The sequence below is a fragment of the Vipera ursinii genome (assembly GCF_947247035.1).
Source record: "Vipera ursinii genome assembly, chromosome: 7".
NCBI lineage: Eukaryota > Metazoa > Chordata > Lepidosauria > Squamata > Viperidae > Vipera > Vipera ursinii.
In genome coordinates this window covers 72024502-72050272 of record NC_139521.1, presented here as the reverse complement: position 1 = coordinate 72050272, position 25771 = coordinate 72024502, and the positions used below count along the sequence as shown (strand labels likewise).

Below are 25771 nucleotides of genomic sequence, written 5' to 3'. Positions count from 1 at the left end.
AAAAAATTATATTAGTCCCTGAATAAATAAAACCCCAGTTAAAATAAGGTTAACCCTCAGCCTGGGCCAGAGAGCTCGAAGAGCCAGGTCTTCAGGTCCCGGCGGAACGAACGGAGGTCGGGGGCAGTCCTCAGCTCCACTGGCAGCTGGTTCCAAAGGGCAGGCGCCCCCACTGAGAAGGCCCTACCCCTGGGTGTTACCGGCCGGCAATCTCTTACCGGTGGCACCCTGAGAAGACCCTCCCTGTGGGAGCGCACTGGACAAAGGGAACTTGATGCCGGCAGCAGGTGTTCCCTCAGATATCCCGGACCCATGCCATTTAGGGCTTTATAGGTCATCACCAGCACCTTGAATCTCACCCGGAAGGCAACCGGAAGCCAATGCAGCTCGCGGAGTAGAGGTGTTACAGACCCTTAAATACTGAAACATTGCTATCATGTCCCCCTCTAGTCCTTCTTTTCTCTAGACTGGCCATACTCAATTCCTGCAACCCTTCTTCATATGTTTTAGTCTCCAAGCCTTTAATCATCTTTTTTTGTAATGTGGTGACCAAAACTAGATGCAGTATTCCAGATGTGGCCCTACTAAGGTTTTATAAAGCACTACTCAGGGCTTTTTTTTCTCATAGAACGCCCAGAACGGAGTTCCGGCACCTTTTTTGGATGGAACCTTGTAGGGTAGGCCAGACGGGTTGTATGACGTGTGAGTTCCGGCACCTTTTTCTTTTACAAAAAAAGCACTGGCAGTACTAATACTTCACGGGACGCGGTGGCTCAGTGGGTTAGGACGCTGAGCTTGTCGATCAGAAGGTCGGCAGTTTAGCAGGTCGAATCCCGAGTGCCGCGTAACAGAGTGAGCGCCTGTTACCCGTCCCAGCTTCTGCCAACCTAGCAGTTCGAAAGCACATAAAAATGCAAGTAGAAAAATAGGGACCACTACGGTGGGAAGGTAACAACATTCTGTGTGCCTTTGGCATCTAGTCATGCTGGCCACATGACCACAGAGATGTCCTTGGATAAGTGCTGGATCTTCGGCTTTGAAACAGAGATCAGCACCGGCCCCTAGAGTTGGAAACAACTAGCACGCATGTGCGGGGGAACCTTTACCTTTACTTTACTAATACTTCATATAATTTTGATTCTATGCCTCTCTTTATACTACCAAGGAGTATATTACCTTTGTATTATTAACCTGATGCCTTAAACATTGCAGCAAACTCATAGCAGCCCTTAAACACACTCAGTTCTCAATTCTAAAACTTAGAAGCAAAAATATAGCAGTATAAGCTTCAGAAACTATCTAATGTAGCAGGTTTGACTTTCTTTCTTTTTCTTTTTCCTTTTTAAAAAGGCAGAGATAAAATTCAAAGCTTTCTCAGGAGCCAACTAAGTCCCAGGTCTTTCAAACACAGGTAGTCCTCAACATCCAAAGTTAAAGTATTGATTTAAAAGCTAACCGGTTTACGTAATGTAAGATGAAAGATGTAATGTAATGATGGGCATGACTCAGCAGGGTCTGTGTATCTTTAAGAGCCTTTGTATAAAGGGAAGGCTCTGCTGATGTGTTCTCTCTCTTCTTCCGTTTCCTGCTGTAATTGTGGTTTGTTGGATCCTGCTGTATTAGCACGTATATATATATTGTTCCTGGTGTATGATATCGTAGATAGTGTAAGATAAACCACCATTTAATACAAACTAGTTTATTGTGTTTAATCCTGGGTTATCTCAGCACAACAAGACTGTGCACGCTCTGACATACAACCATTCATTTAATAACTTTAGTTACGACTGCACTGAAAAAAATGACATGATCACTATTCACACAACCGTTGCAGCATCCTTGAGATCACGTGACCAACATTCAGACGCTGGGAAACTGACTCATATTTATGACAGTTGCAGTGTCTCGGGGTCAAGTGATCCCCTTTTGCGACCTTCGGACAAAGTCAAGGGAGACGCCAGACTCACTTAACAACCGTGTTACTAACTTAACCTCTGCAGGGATTCACTTCACAACCGTCTCGCTCGGCAGCAGAAATTTGGGGCTGGATTGTGGTCGTAAGCCGAGGACTATCTTGCAATCCACCGGTCATTAGGGGAGTGGAAAGATTAATATTCTTTGCAGTCATTAGCACTCTGAAGGCCGATCAATCCCCAAGTGACGTAAAAAGCTCTCAGCTGGCAACCGACCTCCAGACCTAAAGAATATAAATCCTTCTATTCCCGGCCATTCCATCAGAACTGAAGCAGCTTCTTGCATGAGAAGCGAAATGTTTTCAAGGAAACAAAAGGCTAAGGAAAGTCCAGTTGCCTTCTGGAAAAGCACTTTCGGGACCTGGGTGATTGAGAATCTCCATAGCCATACACTTCACTTACTTGCTCTGAAAATATCTCGTTTTTTTTTTCACGTGCTCCACAGGCTATGCTCCAGTCACAGGCATGTGCCACCCGGTGAGGAGCTGCACGCTAAATCACGAAGATGGGTTTTCTTCAGCTTTTGTGGTTGCCCACGAAACCGGCCACGTGTAAGTCTCGACATAAAACAGGATTATCCCCTGGCGGTTCCTGGATTAAATCAAATCCCGGTATATTGCATCTCTCTTCTCTCCATCCCGCTGTCAATCTGGGGACGCCAGCCACATCTCCTTAAAATTGTTGCCACAAATTAGATGACAGGTAACCCTTGACTTACAACCACCTGTTTAGTGACCGTTTTAAGTTAGAACAGCACTGGAAAAGTGATTTATGACCTTTTTTTCCCCATACGATTGTTGTAACATCCCCTTGGTCATGTGATCAAAATTTGGCAACCCTTGGCAACTGACTGGTATTTATGGCGGTTGCAGTGTCCCTGGGGGCATGTGATCAACTTTTGCGACCTTCTAACAAGCAAAGTCACTGGAGAAGTCAGATTTGCTTAACGGGCACATTAGTAACCTAACAACGGCATTAATTCACTTAACAACTGGGGCAAGAAAGGTCGCGAAACCCATTTAACAGAAATTTGTGGTCATAAGTCAAGGACTATCTGTACTTATTAGTTGCTGAGTCTAAATTCTGCTTTCGAGGTCAAACTTGGTACCTAGGACCTTTAGGAGAGCTATCGTCCAATGGGAGACAAGCATGCTGATTTCGTCCAATGGGAGACAAGCGTGTACCTAGGACCTTGAGGAGAGCTATCATCCAATGGGAGACAAGCGTGTACCTAGGACCTTGAGGAGAGCTATCATCCAATGGGAGACAAGCGTGTTGAGTTCCCATTTTTGCTTTCCATATTTTGATGTTTGAAAAGGAGAGTACTTCTAGTCAAACCCATCTGAAAGACTGGGTAGAGGTCTCTTTTTTAAAAAAAAATGTTTTATTGATTTTATAATTTTACATTTAAGTATTTGAAAAGCCACGTGGTGGCTGGGTTAATCAATGACATACAAGTATCTTTAGGGCAAGTCTCAAGCTGTTACGTTAAATGTTTCCTCTCTTTTCCCCTTAGCATTTGCTGTCTCCTGTTTAAAATAAGACAATTCTTATTAAATCAATTAGATAAAAATGACATTCTTACATTTATCAATAATTTTTGGCTTATACATATCCTTATTATTTTAACAGTCTTTACAGACAATCAATGTCCTAATTAGTTTTCCCCAGTTTTTAAGTTCCCATTAATATTTAACTTAACATTTAATATTTCTAGTGTTCCCCCACCCCCCACCCCCGTGGAGAGAGGGAAGGGAAATATTACACCGTGTAATAACAGCGGCAACTGACTATCCAGGGAAGTTTAAAATGTTGAAACAATAAGCTGATTTTAACTGGATTTCTATCTTTCCAAAACTTGAGCAACAAACCATTTTTCCTCCTTAAAAGGTAAACTTAAAGGTTCCCCCGCACATGCGTGCTAGTCGTTTCCAACTCTAAGGGCCGGTGCTCATCTCCGTTTCAAAGCCAAAGAGCCAGCGCTTGTCTGAGGACGTCTCCGTGGTCATGTGGCCGGCATGACTAGATGCCAAAGGCGCACAGAAAGCTGTTACCTTCCCACCATAGTGGTCCCTATTTTTCTACTTGCATTTTTACATGCTTTCGAACTGCTAGGTTGGCAGAAGCTGGGATGAGTAACAGGCGCTCACTCTGTTACGCGGCACTCGAGATTCGACCCGCCAAACTGCCGACCTTCTGATCGACAAGCTAAGCGTCTTAACCCACTGAGCCACCGCGTCCCTTCTTTTTTCTTCTTCCCCATCCCCAATTAATTCTGACATGTTGCTCTTTGGTTCAGGCTAGGGATGGAGCATGATGGACAAGGGAACCGATGTGGAGATGAGACAGCGATGGGAAGCGTCATGGCTCCGTTGGTGCAAGCAGCTTTCCACCGATACCACTGGTCCCGTTGCAGTGGCCAAGAACTCAAAAGATACATACAGTAAGGGCCAATCTCTTGCCAAAGGGAACTTGGAGGTCTTGTAATCGAACCCCCTTGCCCAAGGCAGGAATCTTTATACCATCCCGAACAGATCTTTTCTTGAAAGATTGGAGAACCCACTGTTGTGCAGGATCTGAGGTGTTGCTTGATAAAGAAACACAGGAAACCAGTGGTTGCCTTTAAGCTTTACGTTTTCATTCAGCTGAACAAAGAAGGGAGAGGTCCCGAATGACAGAAAATCCCTATTTTTATACTTTTTGATTACATAAGCAATCTACCCAGCAAAGCTGACACACATAAGATAAAGACTTATAATAATAATAATAAGTTGGAAGGGACCTTGGAGGTCATCTAGTCCAACGCCCTGCTCAGGCAGGAAACCCTATACCATTTCAGACAAATGGCTGTGCAGTTTCTTCTTAAAAACTCCCAGTGTTGGAGCATTCACCACTTCTGGAGGCAGGCGGTTCCACTGGTTAATTGTTCTAACTGTCAGGAACTTCACCCAGAAAGGCTGTCAAACTGTAGATGAGAAGGGAGAAAGCAGAAGTAGCTAAAAATGTTCCCTTTAGGGTGTTTAGCTAAAGACATCGAACGTTCCCGGGTGGGTTAGGACATTGGGTGTTTTCCTTGCTGTCCTTTCATGACCCTGCATCCATGACTCCGCAAGTGCCCAAAGATAGCAGGGCCATCTGCACATTTATTTATTTATTTATTTATTTATTTATTTTATTACATTTATATACCGCCCTTTCCCGAAGGACTCAGGGCGGTTTACAGGGTGATTAAAAAACCAAGATACAAAAGTTAAAAACAAATTTAAAAAAATATATATTCACAATTCATACTTCCTCTGCTGTCCCCTAATTCTGGGTCAACGCCACAACTCCAGGAGACAAATCCTTTCATTGACTAATGGTTCTCCCGGTCAGGAAATTCCTCCTCATTTCCGGATTGGATCTCCCTCTAATGAGGGAGATTGCATCATATGAATGGCTATCCCAACAAAGCACCTGAAGGCAGGACAATAAGCAATGGATGGAAACTAATCTTGGCTGCAGCCAAAAAAGCTAATGCAATCCCCAGTTGTATAAACAGAGGCGAAGAATCAAGATCACACAAAGTATTAGTACCGCTTTATAAAACCCTAGTGAGAACACACCTGGAATATTGCAACCAGTTTTGGTCACCATACTACAAAAAAGATGTTGAGACCTTGGAAAAAGTTCAGAGAAGAGCAACTAAGATGATCCAAGGTCTGGAGACTAAAACATACGAAGAACGGCTGCAGGACTTGGGTTTGGCTAGTCTAAAGAAAAGAAGAAACAGGGGCGACATAATAGCAGTATTTCAGTATTTGAGGGGCTGCCACAAAGAAGAAGGCATCAAACTATTCTCCAAAGCACCAGAGGGAAGGACAAGAAACAGAGGTTGGAAACTGATCAAAGAGAGAAGCAACCTGGAATTTAAGGAGAAACTTCCTAACAGTGAGGACAATTAACCAGTGGGACAGCTTACCCCCAGAAATCGTGGGCGCTCCATCACTGGAGGTTTTTAAGAAGAGACTGGACAGTCACTTGACTGAGATGGTGTAGGTTCTCCTGCTTGACCAGGGGGATGGACTAGAAGACCTCCAAGGTCCCTTCCAGCTCTATTTTATTCTAATCAAGGAAAGAACCAACCTAGAACTAAGAAATTCCCTAATAGTTAGAATGATTCCTCAGTGGAACGACTTGCCTCCAGAAGTTGTAGGTGCTCCAATGCTAGAGGTTTTTAAGAAGAGATTGGAGAACCAATAATAATAATAATAATAATAATAATAATAATAATAATAATAATAATAATAATAATAATAATAATAATAATAATAATAATAATAATAATAAGTTGGAAGGGACCTTGGAGGTCATCTAGTCCAACCCCCTGCTCAGGCAGCAAACCTTATACCATTTCAGGCAAATGGCTATCCAGTCTCGTCTTAAAAACCTCCAGTGTTGGAGCATTCACCACCTCTGGAGGCAGGTTGTTCCACTTGTTAATTGTTCTAATTGTCTGAAATGGTATAGGATCTGCTGCTTGAGCAGGGGGTTGGACTATAAGACCTCCAGGGTCCCTTCCAACTCTGCTATCCTGTTATGATTGATCTTCCAGACCCCTTCTCATCTTTGTTGCTCTTCTCTGCACTCTACATGCCTCTATTGGCAACTAGAACATATCTAGACCAAGCTAGGAACATTATTAACTGACCAATGTCCAGCCAAGGTGTAAATTTGAACTGGAAGAATGTGTCATCTGATCAAGACAAACCATGGTCACCAGAGGCAGAGCCATTGAAAGTTAACGCTGTTTTCCCGTTCCTTGCCTGCTTGTAGGGTTGATTTTTTTCCATGACTCACCAAGTCCTGGTGTGGATCAGGAAGACTCATAGCAAGAAACTATCGGTGTTGTAGTGGCAATAAGACTATGGATGCCCTGTTTGGCTGGCCCACAGTGTGGGGCTGGGCACATGCTTCCGAGCGGTGCTCATTTTAGACAAGAGATGAGCAGCCTGTGGTGAACGTGGCCTTACATATCCTTTTTTGTGAAGCTCCCGGAGACTCTTCTGAACAATTTGCCAGATTTCAATGGCCTAGCTGCCAAAAGTCAGCAGTAGAGTTGCCAAACATTGGTATTGTGGTCTGCCACTGTTCTGTGGCAGGAAACAGAAAATCAACTGCAATACAAGCCTTAAAATAGCTTAATACAGTTAAGAAAAAGAAAAGGCAAGAAGCAAAGAGTTTACCCTCACCCCATTAAGAATAATATAGAATACTATAGAATGTAGAATATTATCTATCTATCTATCTGTCTGTCTGTCTGTCTGTCTGTCTATCTGTTTATCTCTATCTATCTCTATATAGATATATAGATAAATGGATTCTATATCTATCTATCTATCTATCTATCTATCTATCATCTATCTATCTATCTATCTATCTATATCTATCTATCTATCTATCTATATCTATAATATCTATAGATATAGATTAGATATAGATATAGATATAGATATAGATATAGATATAGATATAGATATATAGATATAAACATAGATAGATATAGATATAGATATAGATATAGATATAGATATAGATATAGATATAGATATAGATATAGATATAGATATAGATATAGATATAGATATAGATGATATAGATATAGATATAGATATAGATATAGATATAGATATAGATATAGATATAGATATAGATATAGATATAAAGATAGATAGATATAGATATAGATATAGATATAGATATAGATATAGATATAGATATAGATATAGATATAGATTAGATATAGATATAGATATAGATATAGATATAGATATAGATATAGATATAGATATAGATATAGATATAGATATAGATATAGATATATAGATATAAACATAGATAGATATAGATATAGATATAGATATAGATATAGATATAGATATAGATATAGATATAGATATAGATATAGATGATATAGATATAGATATAGATATAGATATAGATATAGATATAGATATAGATATAGATATAGATATAGATATAGATATAGATATAGATATAGATATAGATATAGATATAGATATAGATATCTAGGGGATTCTCAGTCATCCAGGTCACAGTTGTCCCAAAGGTGCTTTTTTTCTGAGGCAAGTGGACTTCCTTGTTTTTCTTTGAAGACGTTTCGCTTCTCATCCCAGAGGCTTCTTCAGCTCTGACTGGATGGTGCAGAACAGAAAGATTTATACTCCTTGCAGAGAGCTGGTCATTTGCCTCCTTTTAGAGAGTCGTTGAGGCCACATGGAGGCTTATTTGTGTCCTCAGGGTCACCTGAGTGGTGCAAATGGGTGCGGAGCCTTCTTGGCTGCAGGAGGGACACAAGGCAGAAACCATCCTGCAGCCAAGAAGGCTCCACGCACCCATTTGTTTTCTTTTCTAAGACATGCCCCAAACTGAGATTCTGCAAAAACACCGACCTGTGCTGTAATGGCCTCCTTACAATATCTTGTAAGAATTCAGCATCCTTGTGTCAGAAATGATTGAAATCTGCAATCATCGTCATCATTTGGGGCTTTGGAGTCACTGCTTGGTGATTCTGCAGGTCGTTTGCTGTCAAACCTTAGTTTAAAAAAAAAAGATGAATCGGTTTTCAGAATAATTAGATGCTGAAGTAGCATCCTCAGTGAGATTAGGACTTAGGTAACATCACCAGATGTTGCCAAGAGCCTAAATATGGTTACCTAGTTTTGGTAATGAAACATCTGCAAAGAAACAACCAAGGTCAGAGAGCACCAAGGACTCATCTTTTCAACCCTTCCTTATTGGTGCAATAAAGTTGGTCTGACATGATCTGCTTTTGATAAACCCATCTTGGCTTCTAGTAATTCATAGCTGACAATTTTGTCTCCTTTTGCTTTTCTCTCGCAGTTCTTATGATTGTCTTCTCGATGACCCTTTTGAACATAATTGGCCGAAACTTCCGGAGCTGCCAGGCGTAAATTATTCCATGGACGAGCAATGTCGCTTTGATTTTGGAGTGGGCTACAAAATGTGCACGGCGGTAGGTCTTCCTCGCTTCATATAAAAGTAAAGCTGAATTATAGTTTCAGTATCAAGACACGTCAGCTGAAATCTGAGTTGATTGTGCCATTATTTAGGCAAGAAAAACCAAATGCACAGGTGGTTCCTTGATCAATAGTAGCAACTGTGAGAGGGATCTTGGAGTCCTAGTGGACAATCACTTCAATATGAGCCAGCCGTGTGCTGCAGCTGCCAAAAAAAGTCAACACAGTGTTAGGCTGCATTAACAGAGGGATAGAATCAAGATCACATGAAGTGTTAATACCACTTGACAATGGCTTGGTAAGGCCGCACTTGGAATACTGCATCCAGTTTTGGTCACCACAATGTAAAAAAGATGTTGAGACTCTAGAAAGAGTACAGAGAAGAGCAACAAAGGTGATCAAGGGACTGGAGGCTAAAACATGTAAGGAACAGTTGCTGGAATAGGGTATGTCTATGCTGGCTCAGGAATTCTGGGAGTTGACGTCCACGAGTCATAAAAGAGCCCAGGTTGCCTACCCCTGGCCAAGGACTATCTGTATGCTCTATCTCATCTCTGGTTTCCCCACTCTTTCAGTTTCGAACATTTGACCCGTGTAAACAGTTGTGGTGCAGTCATCCTGACAACCCTTATTTCTGCAAGACTAAGAAGGGCCCTCCGCTCGATGGGACAGAATGTGCCCCTAGTAAAGTAAGTGAAGATGTGTTTTCAGGTTGAAACAATGCATGCATTTCAAGGGGAAACTGGGAGATGGTGAGTTCTAGTCCTGTTTTAAGCATGAAAGCTGACTGAGTGACTTTGGGCCAATCACCAGGAGACAGTGAGTTCTACTCCTGCCTTAGGCATGAAAGCCAGCTGGGTGACATTGGGCCACTCACCAGGAGTTGGTGAGTTCTAGTCCCACCTTAGGCATGAAAGCCAGCTGGATGACATTGGGCCAATCACCAAGAGATTTGAGTTCTAGTCCCACCTTGGGAATGAAAGTTGACTGGGTGACTTTGAGCCAATCATTCTCTCTCAGCCCAACTTGTCTCACAGGGTTGTTGCTGTGAAGAAATAAAAGGACATGTTTTGAGTGTGTGTGTGTGTGTTTTAAGTGTTTGTTAAGTATTTAGAATCTTGCTTAGGCCCCAAACACGGGACAAATCTTATTTCCTGTTTCAGCCTAACCCAAGGCCATCCACAGGCAGTAGTCACAGCAGTGACAGCTCATATTTGTGTAAATTTTTTGGATTGCTAACAAAGAATTAAAGGGAGACTGATATGATCATTTCAAACTTATTTGTTCTCATCAGTCAGCCATACCCTTCTGAGATTCGAACCTGGATTGCAATCGGCCCAGGTTCAAATCTCAGAAGAGTATGGCTGACTGATGAGAACAAATAAGTTTGAAATGATCATATCAGTCTCCCTTTAATTCTTTGTTAGCAATCCAAAAAATTTACACAAATATGAGCTGTCACTGCTGTGACTACTGCCTGTGGATGGCCTTGGGTTAGGCTGAAACAGGAAGTCTGGGAGTCTCCCAGAAGAATGAAGCTGAAGTCACCAGCCTGAGGATGACGGATGAGATTTTGTCGAAACGTTGCCCTGATACCTCCAATTCTACGTGGGGAAAAACCCGAATGACATATATAATAAAGGCCAGATATAAAATAAATAAATAATGACTGGTGACAGATAAGACCGAAGCAATGTAGATTGTTGCTCTTTGGTGCCTTCCTTTAGCAATGCATGTCCTATTTCAAGTTCTCCCCTCCTCCAGTTTTCTATCTCTCTTTTGCAAAAGTAGGACACTATTCTACCACCAAGCTCAGGTGGTCCTCAAGTGGTTAAAGTCCCTTGAAAGGTTCCCCAATATTTTGACAGCCTTAAGTGATGGAACTTGACGGACCATTTTATACAGAGAGCAGACTGTTGCCTTTGTTCCCCACGTCTCATCTAAAACTCCTTCAGGTTGTTGGATGGCTTTTCCCAAAAATGTCATCTTATGGAAGATGGTTCAGCTGTTGGGACTTTGAATCTGGCTCATAATTACCCTGGCAGGAGATCCACTGTGACTTCAAATGATCAATAAGTGAGCAGTTAGGGCTTCTAAATGTTCAGCGGAGGTCACTTGCCATGTGTTCCAGGCACAGCAAACCGAATCTCAATTTTTTCCAAGAGAATAACTTTCTCTGCAGTTGCCTCCCAGGGAAGGTGTAATTATGAAGCGAGACCTCCTTAAAGCTTTTACATCTCCTTATTAACAGAATGTCTGTTCTTTTTCCTCCTCCCAGTGGTGCTATAAAGGTCACTGCATGTGGAAGAATACAAACCAGTTGAAACAAGATGGCAGCTGGGGAGCCTGGACAAAATTCGGCTCCTGCTCCAGGACCTGTGGAGCCGGCGTTCGCTTCCGAACACGACAGTGCAACAATCCCTTGTAAATTGGTTTGCTGCCATTTTTGCAGTTAGAGATATTTTTTTTTAATTGCATATAAACTTCCATTTAATTCACACATATCTATAAAGGGAAAGGTTTCCCCTGTCCAGTCATATCTGACTCTAGGCGGCGGGGCCCATCTCCATTTCTTAGCCAAGGGAGCCAGCATCCTCCAAAGATGTTTCTGTGGTCATGTGGCCAGCATGACTATATGCAGAATGCTGTTATCTTCCCACCGAAGTGGCAGCTATTTATCTACTTGCATTTGCCTGCTTTCGAACTGCTAGGCAGGCAGGAGCTGGAGCAAGGAACAGGAGCTCGCCCCATCACACAGTACTCGGGTCTCAAACCTGGGCTGTCAGCTTTGCAGCTGACAAGCTCAGCTTCTTAACTGCTGAGCCATTGCCCCATCCATCCATTCATCCATCATAGAAGATAGAAGACAGAAGACAGAAAGACAGACAGACAGACAGACAGACAGATAGGTAGATAGATAGATAGATGAGAGACAAATAGATCTAGATAGAAGAGAGAGACAGAGAGAGAGAGAGAGAGAGAGAGAGAGAGAGAGAGAGAGAGAGAGAGATGATAGATAAATAGATACAAACAGATGATAGATACAGATAGATGATAGATAGACAGACAGATAGATGATAGATAAATAGATCTAGATAGATGATAGATAGATAGATAATAGATAGATAGATAGATATAGGCATAGATTAGATAGATAGATAGATGATAGATAGATAGATAGATAGATAGATAGATAGATAGATAGATAGATAGATAGATAGATAGATGAGACATAAATAGATCTAGATAGATGATAAAAAAGAGAGACAAATAGATCTAGATAGATGATAGAAAGAGAGAGAGAGAGAGACAGACAGACAGATAGATGATAGATAAATAGATACAATTAGATATAGATAGATAGATGATAGATAGACAGATAGATGATAGATAAATGATATAGATAGATAGATAGATAGATAGATAGACAGACAGACAGACAGACAGACAGACAGACAGACAGACAGACAGACAGATAGATAGATAGATAGATAGATAGATAGATAGATAGATAGATTTCCTATTTTGTAGGTTGGACCCATATATGTATAAATTTAGCGTAAGCACTAAGATAGGCTTTTGTGAAGAAAACGTCCATTCCTTCCCCAGACCAGAAAAACTGAAAACCTCAAGCATGTCCATAGGTATCACTCATCCTGACCACAAAAAAGTGCCTGAGTTCATGAACCAGCAGTGAAAAATAACATCCACCCCTGTGCGTGGGCGTATCTCCCACGATTAAGCGTTACCAATTACACAGGTGCATTTGGTCTCCACCTGCGGAAAATGGATACTCAGAGGAAGAGTTTGGTTCACTTAGATTCAGTGGAATATAAAAAGAAAAAGGAGGGGATAATTAGACTTGCAAGGTTCTGTTGTTTATAAAGGTAAAGGTTCCCCCGCACATGTGTGCTAGTCGTTTCCAACTCTAGGGGCCGGTGCTCATCTCCATTTCAAAGCGGAAGAGCCAGCACTTGTCCGAGGACGTCTCCGTGGTCATGTGGCCGGCATGACTAGATGCCAAAGGCGCACGGAACGCTGTTACCTTCCCACTGTAGTGGTCCCTATTTTTCTACTTGCATTTTTACGTGCTTTCAAACTGCTAGGTTGGCAGAAGCTGGGACGAGTAACAGGCGCTCACTCTGTTACGCGGCGCTCGGGATTCGACCCGCCAAACTGCCGATCTTCTGATCGACAAGCTCAGCATCCTAACCCACTGAGCCACCGTGTCCCTCTCTGTTGTTTATAGCCAGTCTCAATATAAGTAGTTATAGCCTTACTGCAGAGTTTATGTCTTGGCCTTGTCTACTTACTGGGATTGACAACCACTGAGTTATTATCCTTTCTATAGCCATGGTAGACATCAAGGTGGAAAACGAGTCCAAACCAGCCAGTTTGGTCCAGCGGTTAAGCACTAGGCTAGAAAGAGGGAGACTGTGAGTTCAAGTCCCATCCTTAGCTATGAAAGCCAGCTGGGTGACTCTGGACCAGTCACCAGGAGGGTGTGAGTTATAATCCTGACTTAGCCATGAAAGCCAACTAGGTAATTTTGAACCAATCACCAGGAGACCATGAATTCTAATTCTGCCTTACGCGTGAAAGCCAGCTGGGTGACTTTGGGCCAATCACCCAGGAGACCGTGAGTTCTAATCCCACCTTAGCCATGAGAACCGGCTGGGTGATTTTGAACCCAGGAGACCCCGAGTTCTAGTCATACCTCAGGCGTGAGAGCTGGTTGGATGATTTTGGGCCCGTTGTTTCTTCTCAGTCCAACCCACCTCACAGGGTGATTGTTGTAGGGAAAATAAGAGGAGGAAGCATCTTGGAAACGTTCGTTGCCTTTGAGTTACAGTATTTGTGAAAATAGTAAAGGCGGGATATCAGTAAATAAATGTAAATAACTAAATGGGAAGAAGTTGATGCTGAAGTACTATACTATATTCTTAAATTCCGAACCAATACCCTTGAAATGTTGTTAAGCTCCATTTGCTCCTGCCAGCTCAGACGGCTAGGAATCCCACCCACCCACCACAAAAATAGCATTTGTGTTTTGATCTGGCAGAGTGGGGAGCCACAGTTAAATCCTGATTAATCTGATTTTATTCCTATTTTTTTTTCCTCGCAGGCCTCTTAATGGGGGTCAAGACTGCACTGGTATCAACTTTGAATATCAGCTGTGCAACCTGGATGAATGTCCGAAGCTTTATGAAGATTTCCGAGCCCAGCAGTGTCAGCAACGCAACTCCCACTTCGAATATCAAAATGGCAAACACCATTGGCTTCCATATGAGCATCCAGATGGTAAGCCGTGATTTGTCTCTGCTTCTGTTCTTCTGTGGGGAAATGGTTTAAACGTCACAAAGAAGGAAGAGAATGTTGTATGGTTACTGACCATATTATTGACTTCTTCCCAACAAATTGTCCTTTTCAAAACTAGTTCTACACTGAATTATTTGATGAGTGGTAACCATAAGCAGATTTTTGCAGTGGCCAGCAACCAGGTAAACACCTTTACAAAACAATCCTTCATATTAGTAATAAAGATTAACTCAGCTGAGTTCAATATGTCATGTATTCAACTTTGGTTGAGTAAATTTGGTTGTTCGTTGAAAACTTCTTGCTTTAGCTTAGTCAAGAGAAAGAACAGAGAAGGAGTCAGAACATAAGGAGAAAGGAGATGGAGAGCTGCAATAAAATAAAATATAGAAAGAAACAAAAATGCGTAGAAAATGAAAGGAATTCTAACTTCTTTTAGTTCAGTTATAAATAAAACTTCAGTTCTGCTCTTGGTCTACAAATACAATGCAGCCTCCATTTTTTCAAATGGAGAAAGAAAGAAAGAAAGAAAGAAGAAGAAAGAAAGAAAGAAAGAAAGAAAGAAAGAAAGAAAGAAAGAAAGAAAGAAAGAAAGACAGACAGACAGAAAGAAAGAAAGAAAGGAAAGAAAGAAAGAAAGAAAGAAAGAAAGAAAGAAAGAAAGAGAGGGAGGGAGGGAGGGAGGGAGGGAGGGAGGGAGGGAGGGAGGAAGGAGGAAGGAAGGAAGGAAGGAAGGAAAGAAGGAAGGAAGGAAGGAAAGAAAGAAAGAAAGAAAGAGAAGGAAGGAAAGAAAGGGATGGAAGGAAGGAAGGAAGAAAGGAAGGAAGGAAGGAAGGAAGGAAAGAGTAAGAAAGAAAAAGAAAGAAGGAAGGAAAAAGAAAGAAAGAAAGAAAGAAAGAAAGAAAGAGAGGGAGGGAGGGAGGGAGGAAGGAGGAAGGAAGGAAGGAAGGAAGGAAGGAAGGAAGGAAGGAAGGAAGGAAGGAAGGAAAGAAAGAAAGAAAGAAAGAAAGAAAGAAAGAAAGAAAGAAAGAAAGAGAAGGAAGGAAGGAAGGAAAGAAAGGGATGGAAGGAAGGAAGAAGGAAGGAAGGAAGGAAGGAAGGAAGGAAGGAAGGAAGGAAGGAAAGAGAAAGAAAGAAAAAGAAAGAAAGAAGGAAGGAAAAAGAAAGGAAAGAAAGAAAGAAAGAAAGAAAGAAAGAAAGAAAGAAAGGGAGGGAGGGAGGAAGGAGGAAGGAAGGAAGGAAGGAAGGAAGGAAGGAAGGAAGGAAAGAAAGAAAGAGAAGGAAGGAAGGAAAGAGAGGGATGGAAGGAAGGAAGAAGGAAGGAAGGAAGGAAGGAAGGAAGGAAGGAAGGAAGGAAGGAAGGAAAGAGAAAGAAAGAAAGAAGGAAGGAAAAAGAAAGAAAAAAGAAAGAAAGAAAGAAAGAAAGAAAGAAAGAAAGAAAGAAAGAAAGAGGAAGGAAGAAAGGAAGGAAGGAAGGAAGGAAAAAGAAAGAAAGAAAGAAAGAGAAAGAAAGAAAGAAAGAAAGAAAGAAAGAAAGAAAGAAAGAAAGAAAGAAAGAAAGAAAGAGAAAGGAAGAAAGGAAAGAAGGAAGAAGGGAGGAAGGAAAGAGAAGGAAGGAAGGAAAGAAAGGGAAGGAAGGAAAGAAAGAAAGAAAAAGAAAGGAAAGAAAGAAAGAAAGAAAGAAAGAAAGAAAGAAAGAAAGAAAGAAAGAAAGAAAGAAAGAAAGATTGTGTCTGCTTAATGACACAAGCAATTTCAGATGACTGCAAGGGAGGGAGCAGAAGTGGGGGCCATTAAGCAAGGTAGATCACATGGTCACTTTGCTGAATGAGCATCACCACTTGCGACCATAATGGACAGGCTCAATTACAGTCATGAATCAAGGGTTACCTGTCTAGAAGGAATGGGGATGGAGAAAACGGAAGAGACCTTCCATAGTTCTCTGTGAAGTAAAAGTGGGGGAAATGTTTTCAGACTTGCAAAATTCTGATACTGTAACTTCACAAGAAAGGTGAGTCTTAGTATTCATGGTTTCTGTTTCCTGTCTGGACTACTCTGAAGAGTTGACATCAGCCAAACTGAGAGCCAACACCACATCTCGTGGTAAAATTGTAAATTGTTCCAGCCTAAAAGTCATCAAAGCAATATTGTTCTTCTGCTCTCCACAGCCACCAAGAGATGTCAACTTTATTGCCAGTCCAAAGAGACCGGTGACATTGCTTATATGAAGCAGCTGACCCACGATGGGACTCGCTGTTCTTACAAGGACCCCTTCAGCATATGCGTCCGTGGAGAATGTGTGGTGAGTGATCGCCAAAAACCGTGGTGGAGCAGGGGTTAGAATGCAGTATCGCAGGCTGACTCTGCCCACTGTCAGCAGTTCAATTCTCACCGGCTCAAGGTTGACTCAGCCTTCCATCCTTCCATGGTCGGTAAAATGAGGACCCAGATTGTTGGGGGTCAATATGCTGACTGCTTAGGGAGGGCTGTAAAGCACTGTGAAGCAGTATAAGTGCTATTGGGAAGGAAGGAAGGAAGGAAGGAAGGAAGGAAGGAAGGAAGGAAGGAAGGAAGGAAGGAAGGAAGGAAGGAAGGAGCTATGATGATGCAGTGGTTAGAATGCAGTGCTCCAGGCTAACTCACGGCTCACTGCCAGAAGTTCGATCCTGACCGGCTCAAGGCTGACAGCCTTCCATCCTTCTGAGGTTGCTAAAATGAGGACCCAGATTTTGGGGGGCAATAGGCTGACTCTGTAAACCGCTTAGAGAAGGCTGTAAAAACACTATGAAGTGGTACATAAGTCTAAGTGCTATTGCTATTGCTATCTTCATTCTATAAACTTTGGTTGTTCCAGCTTGATCCAGGAAACCTCACAAAAACTTTTTAAAAGATGTGTGTAGAAAATATTCACTTAGTGTGGACGTTTTAGAGAAAAATAGGGGCAAAAAGTTTCTTTACCAAAAACTAAAATGGTCACGACAAAAGTAAAGTAAGTCCTCGGCTTACAAATCATTCATTTAGTGACTGTTTGAAGTTGAAAAACTTACAGTAGTGGAGCACCCCTAACCTCTAGAGGCGAAAAACGGTAAGATGAATCTTGGCAACAGATGATATGCATCTTCTTGACCTAAGTTTTAGGCTAAGAAAGGGATAGGCAACCGTGGCTCTCTTACGACTTGTGGACTTCAACTCCCAGAATTCCTGAGCCAACATGGGGGAACTATGCCTCCTTCATGACTTGTGGACTTCAACTCCCAGAATTCCTGAGCCAACATGGCTCACCTTGGAAACTCTCCCTTTCCCCTCAGCGTGGCTGGCTCAGGAATTCTGGGAGTTGAAGTCCACGAGTCATAAAAGAGCTAAGGTTGCCTACCCCTGGGCTAAGATAATGAATTGCATTAGGAACGGGTACATTTTTAAATCCACCTTGCTACTTTTCTCAGTTCTGCTCATCTGCTTCTCTTGGCAGAAAGTTGGTTGCGACAAAGAGATTGGGTCCAACAAAGCTGAAGACAAGTGCGGAGTGTGTGGAGGAGACAACTCACATTGCCGGACAGTGAAAGGGACCTTCACCAGAATCCCTAAGAAATCTGGTAAGGATAACCCCATCTCCCTAGCTTCTTATTTAGTATTAGTTTCTAAGTGGTATTTTAATGATTAAAAAGGGCAAAAACAAAAGTTAAGAAGTTTGATCTAGGATTTTGTAGGAGAAGAAGGAGTAGAAGAATCGGGGGGGGGGGGGAGTTAAAGGAGGAATCAGCCTAGAATTCCTACATTGCCACAAGCAACTAAGTCCAACTGCCCTTGAATTCCATTGATCCTTATCTAACTCCAAGTTGGTGCTGACTATTAGTTGGGAAGAATCCTGTGCATAGGTTTTAAGGCTGTTAGAAGTAAAAGTGCATATAATCAAGGCCATGGTCTTCCCAGTTGCAATGTATGGCAGTGAAAGGTGGACCATAAGAAAGGCTGAGTGCCAAAGAATTGAGGCCTTTGAACTATGGTGCTGGAGAAGACTCCTGCGAGTCCCTTGGACTGCAAGGTGATCAAACCGGTCAGTCCTAGAGGAGATCAACCCTGACTGCTCTTTAGAAGGCCAGATCCTGAAGCTGAAACTCAAATACTTTGGCCACCTAATGAGAAGGAAGGACTCACTGGAGAAGAGCCTCATGCTGGGAAATGTTGAGGGCAAGAGAAGAAGGGGACGACAGTGAACGAGGTGGCTGGATGGAGTCACTGAAGCAGCAGGCGTGAGATTAAATGGACTCCAGAAGATGGTAGAGGACAGGAAGGCCTGGAGGAATGTTATCCATAGGGTCGCGATGGGTCGGACACGACTTCGCAGCTAACAACAACAACAGAAGTAAAAGAAAGGAATATAAAGTTGGTTTACTTGATCAAGGTTAAAATAAGCTCTGTTGTTACTTTTAGCTACCTTTTATGGATTTTCTGCTGACACCAGGACTGCAAAGATGATGTTTTATGGACTTTTAAAAATAATGTGCTCCAGTTAGTTTTGATTTGTTGCTGAATTTAAGCTATAATATTAATATAATTTCTTGGGGGGGGGGGTTGGAAGAAAGAGCTAGAGAGACTGTGGGTCCATATTACAGTCTGGCTGGACAACATGGATCGACCATTCACGTTGTGTATTTGCTTCACAGGTTTCCAACCCCACTCAAGAAAGTATACATTATGACCCAACTAAGTTATCCAACGAGCTATGACTGACAATAGGCTAGATCAGTGTTTTTCAAATTTAGTAATACTAAGATGCACAAACTTCAACTCTGGCCGGGGAGTTCTGGGATTTGAAGTCCACACACCTTAAAGTTGCCAAGATTGAAAATCCCCAATGTAGAACTTAGACCTCCCTCATGACAGTCAATTTATTTATTTATTTTTAATTTTAATTCCATTTATATCCCGCCCTTCTCCGAAGACTCAGGGTGGCTTACAAGCTTAGCAGTAGCCTTCATTCTATGTATATGCCTGCTTATTAGGGCTTTCACACACACCCCAAGCGGCATTATTACAAAGTCAGCTTAATTGCCCCCATTATCTTAACCACTATGCTACACCGGCAATCAATACTTTTAGCCCGTATTATGCTTAATCTTCATTTGAGATAGAACAATGGGAAAATCAAAAGTTGAGTTTGAACTGAGATTTCCAATCGGTCATGGAAAGTAGAGGCAAATTTTGTGACATTTTCATGTTTATCTGAATTCACAATAGTTGTAAAATTAGCCACAAATCAAGCTAAACAGACACAATTTTAACGGAACATTTTTTTTTTGTTGTTGCTCATGCTCAGTGTATTGAGGATTATACTTTGGGGACCTGTAACTATTATTTATATATTCCTGGTAAAGCTTTATCTTTGTCATTAAATTATTTTTATTTCATTTCATTTCATTTTATGGTTTGGGAAAGTCCTCAAAAAAGTCTAACTTCTTCCAACAGGGAAACAATTAAGCAAGAGATGTCAAAATGAACTCAAATATTTGGAAAATGAAATCTGCAAGTATCCATTTGATTTTTTTTCCCCTTAGTCTTAACTTTCATTGACTGTTTTGTAAAACAGCTGCTCCAACGTGGACCAAACCACTTAGAATAGTGTTGGAGTGGAAATAATACATTTGACTGACCACAAAGCTCATACCAAGACATAGTCAGTGAAAATTCAAGACTTTGGTGATCTGATCATTAACAAAAATTGTTCTGTTTAAGGGAAGACAAGAGGTGCATTTACTTTGCCCAAAGGAGCTCGTGACATTTCTGTTTCTGAAAGCAAAATATCAAAAAACATCCTGGGTAAGTTTTGTCCCATTGCGGGATGATGGGCATCCATAGCTGCTCTTAAATCCCCCTCATTGCTTCTTTCCTCATTGGCTGGCAGACACTTACAAGAACTGCAAAAAAAGACAAATCCTTTATGCTTTCTATGGGAATTTCTCCCGAAAGTTCCATAATTAGATGTCTATGGAGATTGTCAGTCATCCAAGCCAAAGGTTTTTTTGTTTGTTTGTTTGTTTTACAAGGCAACCGGACTTTGTTGTTTTTCTTTGAGGACGTTTTGCTTCTCATCCAAGAAGCTTCTTCAGCTCTGACTGGAAGAGAATAAAAGAATGCAAATGACCAGCTGTCTGCAAGCAGTATAAATCCTTCCGTTCTCCACTATCCAGCCAGAGCTGAAGAAACTTCTTGGATGAGAAGCGAAACGTCTTCAAAGAAAAACAACAAAGTCCAGTTGTCGTGTGGAAAAGCACCTTTGGGTTTCCATCATTTGAATTGCTCATCAGGGTTTCCGTGATTTGTACTGTTGAAAGAAAGTCCTGGGTTAGGATCTGAGCCGGGTCACAAATAAACACACTGGCCAGGTACTTGAAGAGGAAGGTAGTTTATTACCGTAATATGGAGTATGGTTATGAAATTAGAATGCTGGAAGTTGCGATACTTATTATAGGAGAAGAAGTGGAGGTGGAGTTAAAAGAGGGACCAGCCTAGAATCTCTACATACCCACCTGCGAACTAACTGTAAGGCGCCAGGGAAAATCAGGAGATCCAGGCAGTTCAAATGTGTCTAAAGATTTACTGTAAGCTTAAGCCCTCTACAAGAATCTGGACTACTAATGTTCAAGGGAAATTAGCAGGAGTTAAAAACAGAAGGAATTCAAACCGGGCGCGAAGGGACATGTTTGACCTTTTCTTCAGGCTCAGCCTGGTCATCTCCTACACCAAGGGTAGGCAACCTTGGCTCTTTTATGACTCGTGGACTTCAACTCCCAGAATTCCTGAGCCAACATGGCTAAGCATGGAAACCTCTCCCTTTCCCCTCAGCATGGCTGGCTCAGGAATTCTGGGAGTTGAAGTCCACGAGTCATAAAGCGGCCTAGGCCTAGGCCAGGGGTAGGCAACCTTGGCTCTTTTATGACTCGTGGACTTCAACTCCCAGAATTCCTGAGCCAGCATGTCTAAGCATGGAAACCTCTCCCTTTCCCCTCAGCATGGCTGGCTCAGGAATTCTGGGAGTTGAAGTCCACGAGTCATAAAGCGGCCTAGGCCTAGGCCAGGGGTAGGCAACCTTGGCTCTTTTAGGACTCGTGGACTTCTACTCCCAGAATTCCTGAGCCGGTATGGCTCAGCATGGAAACCTCTCCCTTTCCCCTCAGCATGGCTGGCTCAGGAATTCTGGGAGTTGAAGTCCATGAGTCATAAAGCGGCCTAGGCCTAGGCCAGGGGTGGGCAACCTTGGCTCTTTTATGCCTCGTGGACTTCAACTCCCAGAATTCCTGAGCCAACATGGCTAATCATGGAAACCCCTCCCTTTCCCCTCAGCATGGCTGGCTCAGGAATTCTGGGAATTGAAGTCCATGAGTCATACAAGAGCCAAGTCTGCCTACCTCTGGTCTAATCCAACCTTCCTTGAATTCCATTGACTCTTATCTAACTCCAAGCAGCATCTAAACGTCATTTTAAGGTTTCCCATAGATCAGAGGTGGTTTGAGGCATGACCTGGCTGGGGGTGGCTGGGAGGTGTCATTGGAGCTTTTACCTTCCAACAACAGATAGGTTTTTGAAAGAAAATCCCCATGGTGTGGTTTCCCCCCACACCCCCATGAAATATAGGAAGCATAAATGCTTTGCCTAAATGATCTCAGTGTTATGGTCTTCAGAGAGCATAACGAAGTAAGTGTATTACTGGGACCTTTACTTATCTTTTCCTTCTCCATAGGGAGTTGGAAAATTTAAGGCAGCCTAGTCTTCACGCTTCTTGTCTTCTTTTTATCTTCTCTTTTAATGAGGAAAGACCTATGGATGCACCCGTTCTTCAATGGGACTTACTTCTTCTTGCGACTAACTAATGCTAGCCATTTTTTTTCTCTTTCTCCTTCTCTTTCTCCTTTTCCTCTCCCTCCTCCTCCTCCTCTCCTCCTCCTTCTTTCTTCCACTCTTTCTCTCAATGCCTCGCTGCACATGCCAAAGGGTACCTTAAGATGTTTGACATCCCGGCGGGTGCTCGACATGTGACTGTCCAAGAAGATGAGGCTTCCCCTCACATTCTTGGTAAGTGCTTCTTCCGCTTAGCCTTCGTCAACATGGCAACAGAGCTGGCGCCAAAGTCTTCTTGCTTTGGAAGCTGTGGGCATGGTTGCTTATGGACAGCCGAAGGCGTGTCTCCAAAACCTCATCTGAATTTAATGTACATTTTAGGGTATGTTGTCTTCGCAAGAAGCATTTCCACTTCAGTTAATTGCTGTGGTATTTCTGTCTCCTCAGCCGGTTTCTATGAATCTTTGCTTCCATATTTTCTTCCACACCAGGAATGACTGATTCAACTATTTGCTTTATTAGATTTATAATCCACCACCGACAGATATTTTTCGAGAAACTCTTCCCCTTAAAAAAATGTGTCCCTAAAAGAAAAGAGAGCCACTTTGGTCCGATGGTTAATGCACCAAGCTAGAAAGTGGGAGACTGTAAGTTCTAGTCCTGCCTTAGCCCTGAAAGTTGGCTGGGTAACTTTGGGCCAATCACCAGGAGACTGTGAATTCTCGTCCCTCCTTAGGCATGAAAGTTGGCTGGGTAACTTTGGGCCAATCACCAGGAGACTGTGAATTCTAGTCTCTCCTTAGGCACGAAAGTTGGCTGGGTAACTTTGGGCCAATCACCAGGAGACTGTGAATTCTAGTCCCTCCTTAGGCATGAAAGCCGGCTGGGTAACTTTGGACCAATCACCAGGAGACTGTGAATTCTCGTCCCTCCTTAGGCATGAAAGTTGACTGGGTAACTTTGGACCAATCACCAGGAGACTGTGAATTCTAGTCTCTCCTTAGGCATGAAAGTTGGCTGGGTAACTTTGGGCCAATCACCAGGAGACTGTGAATTCTAGTCTCTCCTTAGGCACGAAAGTTGGCTGGGTAACTTTGGGCCAATCACCAGGAGACTGTGAATTCTAGTCCCTCCTTAGGCATGAAAGCTGGCTGGGTGACATTGGACCAATCAGCAGAAGGCTGTGCAGTCCTGCCTTATATATGAAAGCTGGCTGATGACTTTGGACCAATCAACAGGAGACAATGAGTTCTAGTTTCGCCTTAGGTAGGAAAGCCACCCTGAGCCAGTCGCTCTCAGCTCAACTTACAACATGGTTGTTATTGTGGGGAAAATAAGAGGAGGAAGATGTGTAGGATATGTTTGCTGCCTTGTAAAAATAATAAAGGCAAAAAATAACTAAGTAAGTAAATAAATGAAAGTATGGAAGGGTTGAGAAGTTCTTAAATTGTCCCGAAAAAGGAAAGAAGTTCTTTCTAGCAAGAAGCGATATCATGAAGACTAAACATTTCATCTTCGCTTTGAAGAAAAAAAGAATTGCCATCTTCCCTATGAAGAGTTTACTTACTTCTGTTGTTCCTCTTAGCCATTAAGAACCAAGCCACTGGCCACTACATCTTAAACGGCAAAGGAGAAAGATCCCACTCTCGTTCTTTCATCGACTTTGGCTTAGAATGGGAATACCACATAGAAGATGGTATAGAAACGCTTCAGACAGATGGGCCTCTCCACGATGCCATTCTTGTTCTGGTAAGTCATGCGATGTTTGTTGTTTCCCCCATAGGACCAACAGGCTGCACCTTCCTATCCTCAAGAACTGTAAATTGCATGACAAAGTCATCAGCTCTATTGATGTTGTTCTCAAAGTTCTGCCGCATTTAAAATTTAGTGGCAATTTTTGACAAGGACGCAAGCTCAGGTTTGATATAATCTATTGAAGGATGCATTAAGAGATGCAGCAGCTCAGTGGCTTAATGTCGCTGGAGGTGGCCCTGGCTCTGGTGGTTCGAGTCCTAGCATTGTGTGGCAGTGTGAGTTCCTGTCACTCGCCTCACCTTCTGTCCACCTAACAGTTCGATAGCATGTTCTCTGCAAGTAGATAGATAGATGCTACTTAGTGAGGAGGGACGCGGTGGCTCAGTGGGTTAGGATGCTGAGCTTGTCGATCAGATGGTCAGCAGTTTGGTAGGTCGAATCCCGAGTGCCGCGTAACAGAGTGAGCGCCTGTTACTCATCCCAGCTTCTGCCAACCTAGCAGTTCGAAAGCACGTAAAAATGCAAGTAGAAAAATAGGAACCACTACAGTGGGAAGGTAACAGCGTTCCATGCACCTTTGGCGTCTAGTCATGACGGCCACGTGCCCACAGAGACGTCCTCGGATAAGCGCTGGCTCTTCGGCTTTGAAATGGAGATGAGCACCGGCCCCTAGAGTTGGAAACGACTAGCACGCATGTGCAGGGGAACCTTTACCTTTACCTTTTACTTAGTGAGGACATGAGCTGGTGCTCTGTGCAGGCAGTCAGATTCCAGAGGGCTCTGAACCTTCCCAGTTGTGACACTCACTTGTGAGACAACTCTGGGAAGGCAGGGGGCCTTGGATGACCAGGCAGGAAGAGCTGTTCATCTTTCTCTCTGGTGTGAAGTCAGCTCACCCTCCTGTAGCACACCTGGGAAGTGCACAAGCATGTCCTACAACAGGGCTAGTACTTTGGCAAGCCAAACTACTACTTTGCAATAGCATTGTGGTCTCTTAGATAGTGAAACAACACCATACATTAATAATAAGGGACACATTGATCCTAAATGGGGGGGAAAACATTAGTCGCTGAAATTCTTACAGCCTTGTCCCTTCCAACTCAACAAATCTTGCTGAAGAAGAATCTGCGTAAATGTGGTATGGGAAAAAATGGGTTTTTTGGGGGTTGAGGCAATTGCTGAAGAGCCTAATAAGGTAGAGAAGGACTCCATGTTTTGTAATACTGACAGGTTGTTTTATTATCTTGTCCTTCTGCAGGTAATTCCTCAGGATAACTACACCCAATCCAGCCTGATTTACCGCTACATCATTCATGAAGATTCTGTGCCCAATGTCAGCAGTAACAATGTCCTTCAAGAGGAACTGGACACCTTTGAGTGGGCTTTGAAGAGTTGGTCCCAGTGCTCCAAGCTCTGTGGAGGAGGCACGTTGGAATACTTGGGAAGGGAAGAACAAGGGGATGTCTATATTTTGTACCTATTCATAATGCAGGATAGGTTGGCAATTAAAGACACTGAGCTGTCAGCTGGAAAGGTTCAAGACCCAACATCGCGCAATGGGGCGAGCTCCCGTTCCTTGCCTCAGCTCCTGCCCAGTTAGATGTTTGAAAGCCAGCAACCGCAAGTAGATAAATAGGTACCACTTCAGTGAGAAGGCAATAGTGTTCCATGAGCCTCGGCGTATAGTCATGCTGGCTATACGACCAAGGAAGCATCTTTGGACAATGCTGGCTCCTTTGGCCAAGAATCAGAGATGAGCACCTGCTCCTAGCATCAGACACAACTGGACAGGGGAAAGCTTTACCTTTGACCACTACCACTCGTAAATATGTTCTGGTCCTATTTCTATGC

The 25771-nt window shown here is 42.7% G+C and overlaps 1 protein-coding gene across 1 annotated transcript in view; it reads left to right on the top strand.

Moving 5' to 3' along the window:
• The window catches only part of ADAMTS3 (ADAM metallopeptidase with thrombospondin type 1 motif 3), a gene marked incomplete at both ends in the record, with an annotated part of 140427 nt that overhangs the window by 100563 nt on the left and 14093 nt on the right, over positions 1-25771 (top strand). Inside the window, 11 exons of the mRNA XM_083368043.1 lie at positions 2419-2524; positions 4273-4416; positions 8877-9009; positions 9589-9702; positions 11292-11437; positions 14139-14314; positions 16498-16631; positions 17799-17922; positions 22319-22399; positions 23751-23914; positions 25179-25344. Coding sequence (XP_083224169.1) covers positions 2419-2524; positions 4273-4416; positions 8877-9009; positions 9589-9702; positions 11292-11437; positions 14139-14314; positions 16498-16631; positions 17799-17922; positions 22319-22399; positions 23751-23914; positions 25179-25344 — 1488 coding nt within the window. The remainder of the gene's footprint in view (positions 1-2418; positions 2525-4272; positions 4417-8876; positions 9010-9588; positions 9703-11291; positions 11438-14138; positions 14315-16497; positions 16632-17798; positions 17923-22318; positions 22400-23750; positions 23915-25178; positions 25345-25771) is intronic.